Consider the following 16,180-nt stretch of genomic DNA (forward strand, 5'->3'; position numbering starts at 1 on the left):
TTATTTCTAATCTCGGGGAATAATTAATAACACCAGGATTTTCTAGAAGGTGTACTAATGACAACTTAAACATCTCAGTAAATATACTCATTTGCGCTGAATTAGATCAAATCTGAACACATTCATCGTTTTTTTCAGGATGACTTGGTAACTGCTATACAGTATTCTTCTCAGATTATCCTAATTACGGATGTCATGGTGACGTGTATTGCACAGCAGTGGCGCCATTCAACATCTCGACCAAAAAAATATATTAAGCACACCCTTCTATTTTGCAACACAAAAAACACATATCTGTTGATAGTTTTGAGTGATTTGATTAAACCGATCACATCGTTGTATTAATATTAACTAATACGCACTTTATTGGTCGGTTCCTCTGACATGTGATATTAATTGATAACAGACTAACCGTGACCAAACAAGGTCAGCTACGATACTGAAACTGTCACTATAGCGTTGACTGTCATTCTTCAATCAACTGCCGTAACAGAAACATACACACGTAATGCATCTTCGCTTTTCTACAACAATCACACCAGAGAATTTATAGTGAAATCAGATACTGACTTTCCGATATGTACTACTACGCCAGAAACTAATTGTGGTGGGAGTCATTCAAGCATTATTGGGAGGAGGTGGGGGGGGGGAATCCAAGAGTGTATCCTGACAGAGATAAATATAACTTGACCCAGGTGATGAGAGACTTCCTACATCCACAGCTTCTAGTACGACAGATGTGATGCTAAAATTGACTCGCATGTAGGATCTAGTGAAGTGTAATCCATAATATTTTTGTGAACTGTTTTTTTTGTAGTCTCAGACTAGTTGGAGTTATAGCTAAAGCACGTGTAATTATTAACGATAAAAGACCAGAGCGGACGCATATTAATACATAGCACAGATTGGGGTTGCTAGCTGAATGTAATGAAGTCTCTATGCCCACCTGTAATCAACTCTAGTAATGATGCATGTTGCAGCGTTATAAAATACCTGATCTATAAACTAGCAAATAATTAATTTTCGTCCATTGATGGAGCAATATTAATTCCACATATTGCAATAACAAATTTTATATTAATAACCCGGAGCATGGTGGACACCGCAGCAAAACATTATAATAATAATATGGAAGTCCCGGAGTTTTATTTAAATGCTTTCAGATTTGTTTATGTGTTCTCAATATAGAACTGTAATGATCATAACCTAGCTTCTGGGCTCGGCAAGTATTAAAGTTTTAAGACGCGCGTCGTATCTAAAATGAGTTAAATCTTCTTAGTTTGTTTTGTCCAGGAGGCACGTTCTTCACATTTTAACCGCTAATACGTGCTTCAAAACAGCTAATGCTTATCAGTGTGTGCAACAATGTGTCGTATACTATCGGTCGCAACCATGCATGTATTGCGTGGAAGATACAGCTTATGTTGAAACAGGGCGTCTTCCTATTGAGTGGCTATCCTGCAATGTTTCACCGTGTCGTGTAATTACATGTTCGTTGTTATTGCATATTAACCAGTGTGTGTGCTCCAAGATTCACACATTACCAATACGCATTGATTGGTTCACGTACTAAATGATTATTACGTTTTTATATTAGACGCCTAGCCCTGTCAACGCGATAATCTTGCACATGCTATGTGTTTGTGTATATCTTGTTGGGGAACAAAATAGAGAAAAGGGTTTAAAGCTGATAAGTTCAAACCTTAAATTCACACACAGTTGGTTTTGCATGTTTAGTCTCCAATAGTGTGATATGGGGGGTTATTTTCCTGAGCCATGTATAATGAATAATCCAATTCATATTTCGTTGTATTTGCAAATCGTAATTCCACCTTCTTAATGTTAAATATTTGAAATAGATAAATGCTATGCAATTGACAATCACAGCGATGTACGTGGGTGCTTGTCATCACTGAATTTCGTCTTTGAGGGCAAAATTATGTGTTTAACTGTTTTTTCATCTTTCGACGCCATGCGCAAAGATAAGAATTATTCACGGGGTGTGCGTGGGTGTGTAACTATATTAGGTTGTAATTTCAGATTCTTTAGTATTCATCATTTGATTGGTAAATAAAGGCAATTATCGGGGAGAGGTTGGTGATATTGACAGAGCAGTTCAATTTACACATAAATTTGTATTCATTTGAGGATATTATTGCAATGAGTATTAATTTAATTATACACGTTGGAATTATAGTCACCATTTAATATCCGTGCGTTCAATGTTCAATCTGCATGCAATATATGAGCAGGGAAATTTTGGAGCTAGCGAATAAGGACAACGGTGACATTAATATTGCTTGTTTAGCTTCTAAGTCGAACTTTTGCAATCGGAAGATCATAGCGCAATAGCAAAGTTCCTGCTAAGCAAAGGCTCGCGGCAATTCTTGAACAGATATCAAGGTCGTAAAACCCTTTACTGTAGCTATATCTAAGATTTCCGTTATATTATTGCAACGGCCTTAATACAGTGTCACCACCACATACAATTCTTCGAATGTAAACCAATCCGTGGCCAATTTGTAACACAATCGTAGCTATCAAAAGCAAAACATATACCTACTCGTAGTTCAATAGAACTAACTTAGAAATGCATTTGATAAGTATAAATTACCGCGGAAAGATTTGGTAGTGAGCCAATTAGTTACTCAAACTATTCCCAACCTCGCAGCCAAATGTAAAGAAGGAATATGAAACGTATAATGCATCCTTGTCAGAGGAGACAGATTTGCTACGATTAAATCTTCTTCTTCCGTTTTCACTGAATCGCATTCGGATTTAATAGCTGTCAAAACGTGGAAAAGAAACGGGAAAAGTGGGCTTAGGTATAATTAGTCTTGCTGTATAGTGTTAAGTGAAGTGTACAGGTTTCCATGGTTAATAACGTTTTGATTGACGTTATTAAGTATATCATCTGAGTGAAGAGTTTATGCCATCGTGGTTCGATTCGTGTATGTCTTCATACGATACAGTATTTCATAATTACTGCTACCTTATTAGGAAATGCACACACCGACGCAATATACATTAAATTTGTAAACGAAGTGCATAGCAAATACATTCCATTAGATTGTTTTAACTTTCCACGTGCATTGTGCATTGTGCATTATGATTATACTGGTTTGTCCAATATATCGAGGCACCTCAGTGTAATGAAACAGTGTACACGTCATACTGTGCAATAACAATACTGGCAATCCGATTGGTTCATGCAAGCAGATTGAACTTTTGACTTCATAACACAAAATACGCCAACATCGTATTTTCTGAAATATTATTAATAATAATGTTGTTCAATGTTCCACAGCAGCTCGCGCCGAGCCAATAGAAATGCATAGAACGTTCTGTTATGTAGCTCGTCTTCGGGACTAGGATAATCTAACGATAATCGGTGTTCGTGAACGACGATCTTTTATGCAAATGAGCAACAACGCTACACGATGTTTTGAATAATGGCCCACAAATCACGATAACTGCGCCAGTTTCATTTCGCTTTTAGGAATGGCGAAATGGATACATTGGATAAACAGGATATCAAATTCGTGATCCTACGAAGAATCGGATCAATTGAAAATTTCAACCTCATTTATTGTAGGTTCAGTCATGCATGTGTTATCTTTTATATACGTTCTTAGAGAATATATATATATAATCACTTTGAGTGTCATGGGGTGTGTCCATATATGATAAACTACGTACATACAAAAGAAAAGTGTGATGTGACTGCGTTAGAATTTGCCGTGTTACTGTTCCTAAACTGCATTGTTACTATAGAAAACTTAAAATGAAGCCAAAACGAATTAGTATACATGCTCGTCTGATCACAGATGAACGAATTAATTTCCCTTTAAAATAACATTTATAAACTAAACATCACATTTCATCTGATAATAGAATCACACACACTTCTCGCACGACGTAATTTCACACGCATCACAAAGAGGTTATTGAACGATTTTGGACAATAATTTAAATTGAAGGGCGTTGGCCGTATTTGTGGACTTTTTATTGTCGCGTTGTAAACGTCGCTTTGACTCGACTTATTATTCGAGCATGAAGCGTTGTACGCGTCGCGCGGACGCGATATCGAAACGTTGTTGCGTCCGAACACGCTTTTGTTAATTTACTGCAATTAACAATTTATTCGTTTAGCGGTTGCACCGATAATAACATTGTTTAAAATGGCATGTCTATTCTCTAATTTAAACTCATCTAAAATCAAGTGTTTGCTAGAGTACGACTTGCCTGAACATTTAAAAGTGTGTTTTGGCAGACTGGACGGGCTAATTTTTCACTATGTTACACTGGTAATCTCAGAAGGAATCAATGTTACTTGCCTAAAACGTTTAAAGGGCGGCAGTCGTCGTGCCGCGTTCTGTTCGATATGGGACTCATAGCAACGTATACAACGCATGTAAAATACATTGTTTATTTACATGAAATTGGAACACGCGCTGCGTGACGACCACCGCGCTTTAATATACATGCAAGGTGTTCAACAGAGAAATCAAATTGCTGCTCAAGGCTTTTCAATTACCTTTACTGCTTGTAGACTTGCTATGTGATTATATTTTATTTATTTGTAATTGTCATTGTTCTCAATTGTATGTAACCATGGATTACAGACATTAAAGCTGTATTTTGTTAAACTTAACATGTGTATTAAAATGAGATATGTGGTAGAACATGTAGTTATTTTCATCTGGAATACCGAAAATCTTGACATGCAAGGCAGTTTCCAATTACGGTTTGGAACATACTCAACACAACTGGCCTAGGGAGTGAAAAATGTTTGATTTTCCCATGTTATCTTCGACACAGTGGCAACGGATCTAAATAAATATCATACAACATGATATCCAATCGAAATCTGACCACGTAGTCCACTCATGACACATAACACAAAAAAAAAATAAACAAAAAACGCACAGATTACATAAACTAATCAGTCACTTTATTTAATATGTTGTCAGTAGTAACCAATTCCCTGATTTAGCAAAATCTGCAAATATCAGATATGTCAAACTTTAATTTCAGCTCAGTAATTTGAATTTGTCATATATATGTATATCGCGATGATTTCTGATTGCACGTGTTGATAGACTAGAACATTTCTTGATGACGTCATCTTACCCAAGTGTTCTTATATGTGTGTTATGATCACGTCATTCTTATGCAAATGAGTATTTGTTTAAGATAATAAGTAGTTTTGCGAACAACCACAGTTTAATCGATAGCTCAAAGAAACATAAATATGTTCTCAACTGAGCTGTAATAATGTCAAACTCGTAATATTTATTGAAAATTGATTATGTACTAATCTAATGTAATCAGGTGCACCAAATATCAGTTGCAATATGGACAAGTTTGAACCCTTTGTTTATGCTTTTGTTAAGCATTCGTGGATATATTTATTGATCTACATATTGGGATCTAGGTTATTGATGTGTTTTTTGCAGTGAATCTTCTTTTTTGCGCTTGACAAATGTATAGATACGATAAAAATAGAGTTTGTTGTCTGAATAACCCATACTAACTGCACAATTAATGTCAATCACATTATGGACTGCATTGCTGTAGTTATATTCAACACAACACAATGTCAGAAACATTCTGACTGACTTCAAAGGCATGTCAGTACAACATATTCTTAGTGGTAGTTGTTATTTCATGGAATTTCTATCATATCATAATTCATTGATACATGTATGTTTCCTACATGTTCACTAATGATTGAATCTATTGAACGGCGGCGAAATGTACTACTGTAAACTTATTACCAAACAGTGATAATTCCAAGCTTAGTATGAGAAAATACTATCAGTGGATTTTATATAGAATACGCGAAGTTGCATAACTCACAGAACGTTATTACTTTAAATCAGTTAGCTTGTAACGCAAATCGTATTAGTCGGAAAACTTAATACGTGCTTTAACGTACTCTGTAAACTGCTGAACGACTAATAAAAGACGTAAAAGGCAGTTTTCGTACGTGATGTATAATCTCCCCTTATTGTATTTAGGTCACCGGTGCACTCGGTTCACCCTTTTCCAATTAATTTGTGTCATGTAACACATTTTAAACTGTCTTCTTTTTGGCAAATTTAGAACAACATGCAATAATGTACGTTTATCTCGAGTCCGTGTATATTTCAGGGCATGTGAATATAGCGTGAGCTTCGACCAGACTCTTATTTCATTTTCACATTCTTTGAATAACTGCCTGCTTTCATCATATCCACACGTAAGATTTGACGTGGTAATCTTCTTTTCATAATCTATTACCTGTTTGTACGTGAGAAACTAGACATTCAGAGTGCCCTTCCCAGTGCACTCAGTCTATTATTCTATACTCGCGCAACGGAATCTAGTCTAGAAAGAAGCCCTCGTTTTATAAATAAAAAAATCTCACACTGAGTCGTGGTGTGTCATTCGGTCTAAACGGCGATCCCTACATTTGCGCTCCTATTGAGAACCGTTAACAAACTGTTATTTTGTCAGTTTTTTGCAAGTTTTTCAATCTCTTGCTTGCATTCTTATAATGCAATAAATATATTTTTTACCGCTCTTTACTAATGCTTACTATGTATCCATGGTGAAAAAGAACGCATGCATTTTTCCAACATTGCCGGAAATGCACGGTCACATTTGTTAATAAACATTTCAAAAGTCACAATAGTCAAGGGCGGAATTACACATATTTGTTACAGGATAAACTGTGCCATTCAATGTTAAAACTATGTACAACACCGGGTAAATCTGCGCAAATGTGATTGGTAGTGAGATGGTCTTTTTCGTATCAATTTAAATAATATGCAGATACATTTATGTAACACTACTCGACAAATAGGGCAGCTGTAAAAAAAGCAACACACATTAATTCCAAATTACACTTTTTTTACAAAATCACTCGTTTATATTTTTTGACTTCGTGTAGGTGAATTGTCTGTTGAGATTTGTGAGATTTTGTTGTCATAGTTACGTGCACAGTGTAGAATGTGCCGTGAATAATGATGGTTTATTATTCATGAATAAATAAATAAATAGATGACGACATGCCATCGAAACCTTCAAAATTATCATTCACGTTCAAAAGCATTGCAGTAAAGCTGAATTGTGATCTAATTAATTATATTTTATCTAATCTGTTCGAATCCACAGTGTAATGGAGGTAGAGGAACTGACGTCATGTACCGAGAACTATACAATACAACGACGACTAAAATCATGGTGTTAGGTGCAGGCTGCTCTATAGTGACTGAACCGACGGCACAGGCGTCACATTTGTGGAATTTACTTCAGGTAATGCAACGAAAAAAGTATTTTACACACACAAACATCCATTGTTTATGTTGATTCAATAACTGCATGTGACATTTTACAACTGCTTGGTAACGGCACGTTGACTATACCCACGCCAAAAAATCCAGCAAAACGTGTGTACGTAGGGGTACCGGTAAATGTAGTTTTTCCAACGGGTCTAAAAATCAAAGAAAGGTCGTTATACCCTATAGCGTGTTGCATTTCGGGTAACCGAGCCACATTTCACCCGATTATTACAATAATATTACAAAGTATGCAAAACGATAGCACAGCGGGAGTATAGACCGACATATCAGGCACCTAGTCCAGTATATAAAGCCCAGAACTGAGGTTGACAACAATAATAGCAAATGACGTAACTCACTGTGTAGCCATGGATTATCAATTTACTATTTAAATAAGCTTCGACCCAAACACAACGAGTGTATAGAACTATTCAAAATACTTTCAGTTACATAAAAGAATGATAATGTATGGTGTATTTTAAAACTTACAAATTCAATAATCCTAGAAAATGGACACGTAATTGCGTAAACCACGAATAATGAACGATCGATTGAGGGGGTAATCGAAAGCATTATTGCAGCTACGTGTTGATCAATAAGTCTACTTAATGCTAATTTTCCGCAACTATCCCGTAAGGGTGTACTACTATAATTCGATTTGCTAATACTGTTCGGCAATTGAAATGTATAGGTTAATCAAAACATGAAATAGCAGCGATGTTGTTCGTTGAAATGGTCTGAATTTATTTGTCATGATACGTGTCTGTCGAGTGAGTCGCCGTTTTTTGTACTATCGATGGAGCTGAATTGTACGATACGACGACGGGTAATTGAGTGGTAACAACCGGAGACGTGAGTTTTATACACCTCCGTTCGACGGAGACAGGATGATCATAATGGTGGTTATAGAGCAATTGAAATTACCCTGGCCGCGGTTGCGTCAATAGGTTGCTTTATTGAATAATCGTGAATTGTTTCCTACTCGGAGATTTTATCTTATAGAAATATTATGTAGCCATGGTTCTGAAAATAACGAGCAGTTACAATAGTTGATTTTTAGCCAAAATATAAATGTGAATTCGAGTAGGGTTGAAATAGAATTATAACCACCATAGTGTTCGTCTACAGTATCTTTGTTGTCATCCTTCAGACACCGTGCAATTTGAAAGAAAAAACGCATTTAACTCTTGGGCGCACTGTCTCCTACGCTAACAACCTTTAAGGGGAAAGCCATGAAATATATTCTTCCCGCTGGAATTGTCAAAGTATACTTTGTGCAATACACAACAGCGTGATGCAGACATGTTCGTGTCGTATTACAGCTGAAATAAACTGTGATAACCGACACTACACAGTGAAAACACTTCGTGCATGCAGATATTCAACTTTCGACGTTTAGTGAGATTTACCGATGTACATGTTCATTCATCTAACCACGTATCGATAGTATCATGCTGGCGGATTTGTCACAGAAAACCATTTCAAGTATGAATAATTTTCGTACATTTGGAAGTTCCTGATATTTTCTTGAATGAACATGTTGTGAATTCAATATGATCACAAATCTTAATTAGCGAACAAGCACAATTTAAATACAAGAATGTATTCTTCGAGCTTGGTGATTTGACAGTTTAAAAAAAAAATCACTAGTAGCGGAACTAGTTTCGAAGCCTCGGTTTACGCGCTTTGACCTGTTTTAAATTAAGAACATCAGTCAGAATGGGGATTAATACTGTACTAAATATCAAGAATTTATAATGCTACTATTGTCACTGACACGTACGTAGGCATTAAAGGGCGGTGTCGTCGTGCCGCGTCCTGTTCGATGTGGGACTCATAGCAACGTACACAACGCGTGTAAAGTATATTGTTTATTTACATGAAATTCGAACACGCGCTGCGCGACGACCACCGCGCTTTAACATACATTGCTGTTGTTCCCATTAGTCAGCATCGGATATGACCTTTCGTTGATCCACAGGAAATATCGTGTGTAATCAATGATGGCATATATCCCATAATCCTTTACGATATAGTGCTTCTCGTGTGGAATTGTGGGGGGTAATTGTAACGACATCACCATCTTGCGTAATTTCATGCGACAAAACCTTCAAGTGAGTACATGGCTGTGCGGTGAGCCATACCTAATCGAGCGTCTCCAATCAGAAACAGTTATTGTATGTAATAATTTGTTTTCATTAATTTATTTACCTTTCCTTGTGTTTTTTTTTTTCGGGCTTGTTCTTTGTTGTTGTGGTTACCGGTCAATGACAGCATGCAATGTAACTAGTTAAATATAGTAAATTACAGCTAGGTAGTGCTTTAACATTTGGGAACGCGGAATAATTCATATAGCTGCGTTCACACTATTCGTATCTTGCTTCGAGCTATACAATGCGATCACACTGATCTGTGATTTAGCACGCGCAGTATTGTAACAGTAAGTGCTCAGATATATTTCATCATAAATATTTTATTCAACAATAAATATTAATCCTCTTATCGGCCTATAGCATCGTGGATAACTTCCAGGTGCTTTACTTATTCAGTGTGCTGTGGTATTATCGTTCCTGAACACAGTGGCATTTCTTATGACGAACTCCTAAGGTGATACTACATTTACCCATAATACATTGCATAAACACATCAATGGTGGAATTTATGGGCGCCCAGAAAGTGCATTCACATTGACGTAATTCATGGATACAATTAGTATGTGTGTAGTCATGCTATATAGAAATGTCTAGCTATTTAAAAAAATATCTCTCTGCCATTTAATGAGTTTTACCATCCACCAGTGTCATTATTACGCTACATAGATGAATTGAAAGGTCTCGCTCGATACAGAGTTTGTACACCTTTATACAGGTGCTCATATTGTACTATTACAATATGACCTCTATATTTGTTATCGCTGCACTCGCGGTTGCACTCCATTAAGAACAGCACTACGGCCGGGTTCGCTACACCTTTTGCGCAGCTGCGATTAAATCAGCTGCCACTAGTCTGGTTCATCGCACGCATCTGTCTGCAACTTACATAGTCATTTAAAAAAAAGTAATTTTACAGATAAATCGACGTGTTTCCATTTTCTTTAAAACTACTCCATTATATTTAACTATACGCATAGTCCTTTTTCAAAATAATTGTTGACCGTGCTATAACGAATACTTGTACCGCATAAACCCGATGCCATGGAGTTTTTTCAACCCACTAGAAAACATTAACTAGAATCAATAAATTGTTATTCTATGCTTATTTGTTTTACTTTATTTTCATTTATCTTATTACAACAAACTCTGCAGGGAAAAATAATACCACGTCGATGTCAGACTTGATCGTGAGTTAGAAGCAGACCTCATAGGTTTGCGAAAATCGTTTACTTGCTGAACAAGTGAGTCACAGTCAGTCTCCTCGAAAACCGCACTCACTGATTTTTTGAAGTCGTAACAGCGCTGAATGTAACACAGAGACATGTTTTTATTTTTTTTATGTTTCTTGTAGATGACACGAAATACCACAGGGAATAAATTGAATATCATGGGATATTTTATACATTATTGTTTAGTGAATTTCAAATGTTTACTAGTATTTGTAAATTTGCTTGTGGGATAGTTTTATGTTTTGCATCTATCCATATATGATAGTGTGAAAATGGGGACATATTTTGTTGGAAGAGACAGTGACACCAATGTAGTATCTTCTGCCCATGACGGGACAAATGCATTCAAGTGTTTATGTCAGTATGCGTATTCCTTTGTGTTTATTTTTTACACTTAAAGTTAACAGACCAATGTGTTGTTTATGCCTAGGCCATATTAACACTTTCAGGTACGCCATGTTTAATGACATCACGAAAGTCTGTAATTTCTTATTTGGCAAGTTATACAGTTCTAACCAATTACATTTAATTATTCTTAGCGTCACGTAGACGTCACAATGTCACGTGATTCTTCTTATAAGACTATGGATTTGGGATAGACGGGATTCATACTTGGCTTGAAAGGGCATTTGTTCATGTCTTTGGCGCTTGGCCTTTGGCCGACGCCTGAAAAATCTCAGTAATATATGTCATGTATCCGTCATCTTCCAGAGTGAATTACAACATTTACCCCTATCCTCCGCGAGTCAATATTCTGCTACACAGAACCACTTCTTGCTGCTACAATTAGAACACCACTACGACAGGAGTCGCTGCACTTCTTGCTGCTACAATTAGAACACCCCTACGGCAGGAGTCGCGGCACTCCTTGCTGCTACAATTAAAACACCACTACGGCAGGAGTCGCTGCACTCCTTGCTGCTACAATTAGAACACCACTACGGCAGGAGTCGCTGCACTTCTTGCTGCTACAATTAGAACACCCGTACGACAGGAGTCGCTGCACTCCTTGCTGCTACAATTAGAACACCACTACGGCAGGAGTCGCTGCACTTCTTGCTGCTACAATTAGAACACCACTACGGCAGGAGTCGCTGCACTCCTTGTTGCTACAATTAGAACACCACTACGGTAGGGGTGGCTACACTTCTTGTTGCTACAATTAGAACACCCCTACGGCAGGAGTCGCTGCACTCCTTGCTGCTACAATTAGAACACCCGTACGACAGGAGTCGCTGCACTCCTTGCTGCTACAATTAGAACACCCCTACGGCAGGAGTTGCTGCACTTCTTGCTGCTACAATTAGAACACCCCTACGGCAGGAGTCGCTGCACTCCTTGCTGCTACAATTAGAACACCCCTACGGCAGGAGTCGCTGCACTCCTTGCTACTACAATTAGAACACCACTACGGCAGGAGTGGCTATACTCCTTGTTGCTACAATTAGAACACCACTACGGCAGGAGTCGCTACTGTCCTTGCTGCTACAATTAGAACACCACTACGGCAAGAGTGGCTACACTCCTTGCTGCTACAATTAGAACACCACTACGGCAGGGGTGGCTATACTCCTTGTTGCTACAATTAGAACACCACTACGGCAGGGGTCGCTGCACTCCTTGCTGCTACAATTAGAACACCACTACGACAGGGGTGGCTACACTCCTTGCTGCTACAATTAGAACAACACTATGGCAGGGGTCGCTACACTCCTTGCTGGTACAATTAGAACACCCCTACGGCAGGAGTCGCTGCACTCCTTGCTGCTACAATTAGAACACCACTGCGGCAGGGGTTGCTACACTCCTTGCTGCTACAATTAGAACACCACTACGACAGGGGTCGCTACACTCCTTGTTGCTACAATTAGAACACCCCTACGGCAGGGGTCGCTACACTCCTTGTTGCTACAATTAGAACACCCCTACGGCAGGAGTCGCTGCACTCCTTGCTGCTACAATTAGAACACCACTGCGGCAGGGGTTGCTACACTCCTTGCTGCTACAATTAGAACACCACTACGGCAGGGGTGGCTACACTCCTTACTGCTACAATTAGAACACCACTACGGCAGGGGTCGCTACACTCCTTGCTGCTACAATTAGAACACCCCTACGGCAGGAGTCGCTGCACTCCTTGCTGCTACAATTAGAACACCACTATGGCAGGGGTGGCTACACTCCTTGCTGCTACAATTAGAACACCCCTACGGCAGGAGTCGCTGCACTCCTTGCTGCTACAATTAGAACACCACTACGGCAGGAGTGGCTACACTCCTTGTTGCTACAATTAGAACACCACTACGGTAGGGGTCGCTGCACTCCTTGTTGCTACAAATAGAACACCACAACGGCAGGAGTGGCTGCACTCCTTGTTGCTACAATTAGAACACCACTAAGGTAGGAGTCGCTGCACTCCTTGCTGCTACAATTAGAACACCACTACGGTAGGGGTGGCTACACTTCTTGTTGCTACAATTAGAACACCCCTACGGCAGGAGTCGCTGCACTCCTTGCTGCTACAATTAGAACACCACTACGGTAGGAGTGACTACACTCCTTGCTGCTACAATTAGAACACCACTACGGGAGGAGTGGCTGCACTCCTTGCTGCTAGAATTAGAACACTACTACGGCAGGAGTGGCTACACTCCTTGCTGCTACAATTAGAACACCCCTACGGCAGGAGTCGCTACACTCTTTTCTGCTAGAATTAGAACAGTCCTACGGCAAGGGTCGTTACACTCCTCGTTGCTACAATGAGAACAGCACTACATCGAAGAATGATAATTTTTTACATTTTACGATACGGAATGGTGAACCTTTCATACAAAAATGTTCCATGTTGCTCTTAACTGCATTGTAATCGCAAAAGAAACGTCATTCCCGAATTATTCTACGTCAATTGATTATCGATCTTTCTAACAGATATAAATGCTGATCGAAGACTGTTTTATTATCCGGTCTATTCAGAAAAATCTAAATATAACTCAGAAATAAACTTCAATATTGATTTTACGATAAACATGCTTTAATCGTCAGATGTCCCTATTCCCCTGACTTACAATTACGCAAGGCATGCTTTCATAAAACTAATGCGCACAGTACTGGATAGGGTTATGGTGACATAAACGTCAATATTCCCATAACACTACTGCAGCTAAAATACTAACACTTGTTTGAAGGTAACCTTAATATAAACATAGGCAATATCAAAGTATATATATTTAGCTGTAGGTTTGCCATTGCCTATTGACATGTTGCCATACTCTGACAAAATATGTTATAGACAACCCTTGTGTTAGCGCACACATACTAGTACATAAACGACAATTTAAAGCGAGTAACTGACCCCGTGCAAACCTAATCAAGTAGAACTATTTTTGCAACTTTCCGCCAATAATAACTGTAATCTTGACATTATTCGAAAAGTGACCTCCAGAGGACACCGTTGATAGATACAAACTAATCCTAGAAGTGACATCCTGTACTGTTAATACCGTTAACGTTAACGTTAACGGAAGTGTAATAATGTTAACGGGAGTGAAATGTATCATAAGATTGAACTCATGTTCGAATATGATGAGTCATTATTATTGTGTGTCTGGCTAGTGGAATTTCAGAAGTCGGAGTTTATATCAGAATCTTATATGTATAACGTTGTATGCTTGTCAAAAGAGTTGAACTGTGGTGGTTTCGGTCACTGATCTACTAGCAGCAACTATTAGACTGAACTATCGTGTCGTGTGTATTTATTGGAATGAACGAGAGAAATATCCCTAGTTTCGACAAGATAGAGAATTCGATGCCGAGTGACTAAGATGACAGCGAAAAAAACAAACAAAACAAGCAAATACAGCTGTTACAATATCAATCTTACGGTATTTTCGTCATCGTTCTTTATTTTTATTATTCTTACAGCTGTCTTACTCGTCAGCCTCGCCCAAGCTGTCAGACAGGACTCTCTTTAAGAAGTTCTTCCGGGTTTTCCCTCCAGAAAAAGTTCTGAATGCCGTGAAATACGACATGCTCAAATACTTCGGGTGGACTAAAGTCGGGACTCTGCATCAGACAGTTGACTTGTTCTCATTGGTAAGTATAAGCCCTCGTTCTGTGACGTCATATTCTTACATTGTTGCCAACCAGCAAGTGAATGTCTGATAAAAATTTTTAAACGTCGCTCACTGATCAACACAGGCTCGCGATCTGTTTAGATAACATTGCACATACGTTGTTTTATTAACAGAAATACATAAATGTACATTTAATAAAATTTTCACAAATTCCTTGGTTTCATGTAATTGACACATATTTATATTTGTAAAGTTCATTGCACCTATGGGTATCTTATTAAGTCGAATATAATCCATTGTAAGCTGTGCGGCTTATCTACAAAACGATATTCTAATACTTATAATTGATCTATCTAACATCGTGAGCTACTTAGCTTATAATTACGGCAGACCATTTAATTCAATACGTATAATATAGATAAAGGCATGCTTAAGCCGAGGTGGATGAGCCACTTCCGGAAACTGCTATACCACGTCTAGGAACAATCAGCATAAATGACGATGTGTAATATCATGAAAAGTACAAAATATCTCTGAAAATCATTTTTGGAAATGTATCGTAATTAGTGTTTACTTGGTAGTGTAGTTTACTTGGTAGAGCGTTGTTATTGCTAACGAGAAAGCCTTTGCTCAAACTACTAGCTATTAGATACTCAGACAATTTAGTTACTAAGAGCCAAATTATTTAATATTATCTGACATACATCGTGTTTCTATCGTAACGTCAATGACAGAGAACGCGCGTGTAACATAACCAAAGACATGCAATACTTTAATTGGGCGTACAGATATTTATGAAAATTATATCATCCACTGTTTCTTGCGTAGGCTATGGCAGACTTTCTTGACAACGCTGAAGAGAATGATATCGAAATATTGACGTCGGAGAGCTTTGCAAATGACCCATCAGTGCAAGTGTCGAATCTGAAGGTCAGTGACAGTAAATCATCACATTGATCGTGCAGCACAAATAACTGAGTTTCAGTAGATGTTAAGCTGTGAGCTGGTCAGTGTCAGAATCGCCAAAAAAATTACAGTTTAAATATTGCATCGATTATAGTGATGTTGTATTTTATGCATGGAGGTTGCCTTTGGGAGTTAACGAATGTTTGTAAAATATGAGAAACATGTTTTGTATTCATACACACAACTGTAGCAATGCAAAAAAAGTACAAAACATATCAATTTGTCTATTAAACCTGTATCAAACGATCTCACAAACTCGGAATTGATACTGCGCACCCCCTAGCAACAAGAGAACTGGAAACTGGATAATAATCTATATAATTTTAATGTCAATGGTATGACTTGACTTGTGGGGCTGAATACCTATTAGGAGTCGCCGTCTTTGATGTTTCTTCGTATGAATAAGTCATTTTAGGATGACTTAGAAATTG

General features: G+C 38.1%; 1 protein-coding gene and 1 long non-coding RNA gene across 2 annotated transcripts in view; one reads left to right on the plus strand and one right to left on the minus strand.

Moving 5' to 3' along the window:
• The window catches only part of LOC146734455 (uncharacterized), a 396,802-nt gene that overhangs the window by 177,232 nt on the left and 203,390 nt on the right, over positions 1-16,180 (minus strand). The gene's annotated exons all lie outside the window — the stretch shown is intronic.
• LOC100371470 (gamma-aminobutyric acid type B receptor subunit 1-like) overlaps positions 1-16,180 on the plus strand; it is an 84,543-nt gene that overhangs the window by 48,041 nt on the left and 20,322 nt on the right. Inside the window, exons 2-4 of the mRNA XM_078011078.2 lie at positions 7,162-7,302; positions 14,632-14,802; positions 15,612-15,713. Coding sequence (XP_077867204.2) covers positions 7,162-7,302; positions 14,632-14,802; positions 15,612-15,713 — 414 coding nt within the window. The remainder of the gene's footprint in view (positions 1-7,161; positions 7,303-14,631; positions 14,803-15,611; positions 15,714-16,180) is intronic.

Source organism: Saccoglossus kowalevskii, chromosome 14, assembly GCF_978046115.1.
Source record: "Saccoglossus kowalevskii chromosome 14, keSacKowa6.1, whole genome shotgun sequence".
Lineage (NCBI taxonomy): Eukaryota > Metazoa > Hemichordata > Enteropneusta > Harrimaniidae > Saccoglossus > Saccoglossus kowalevskii.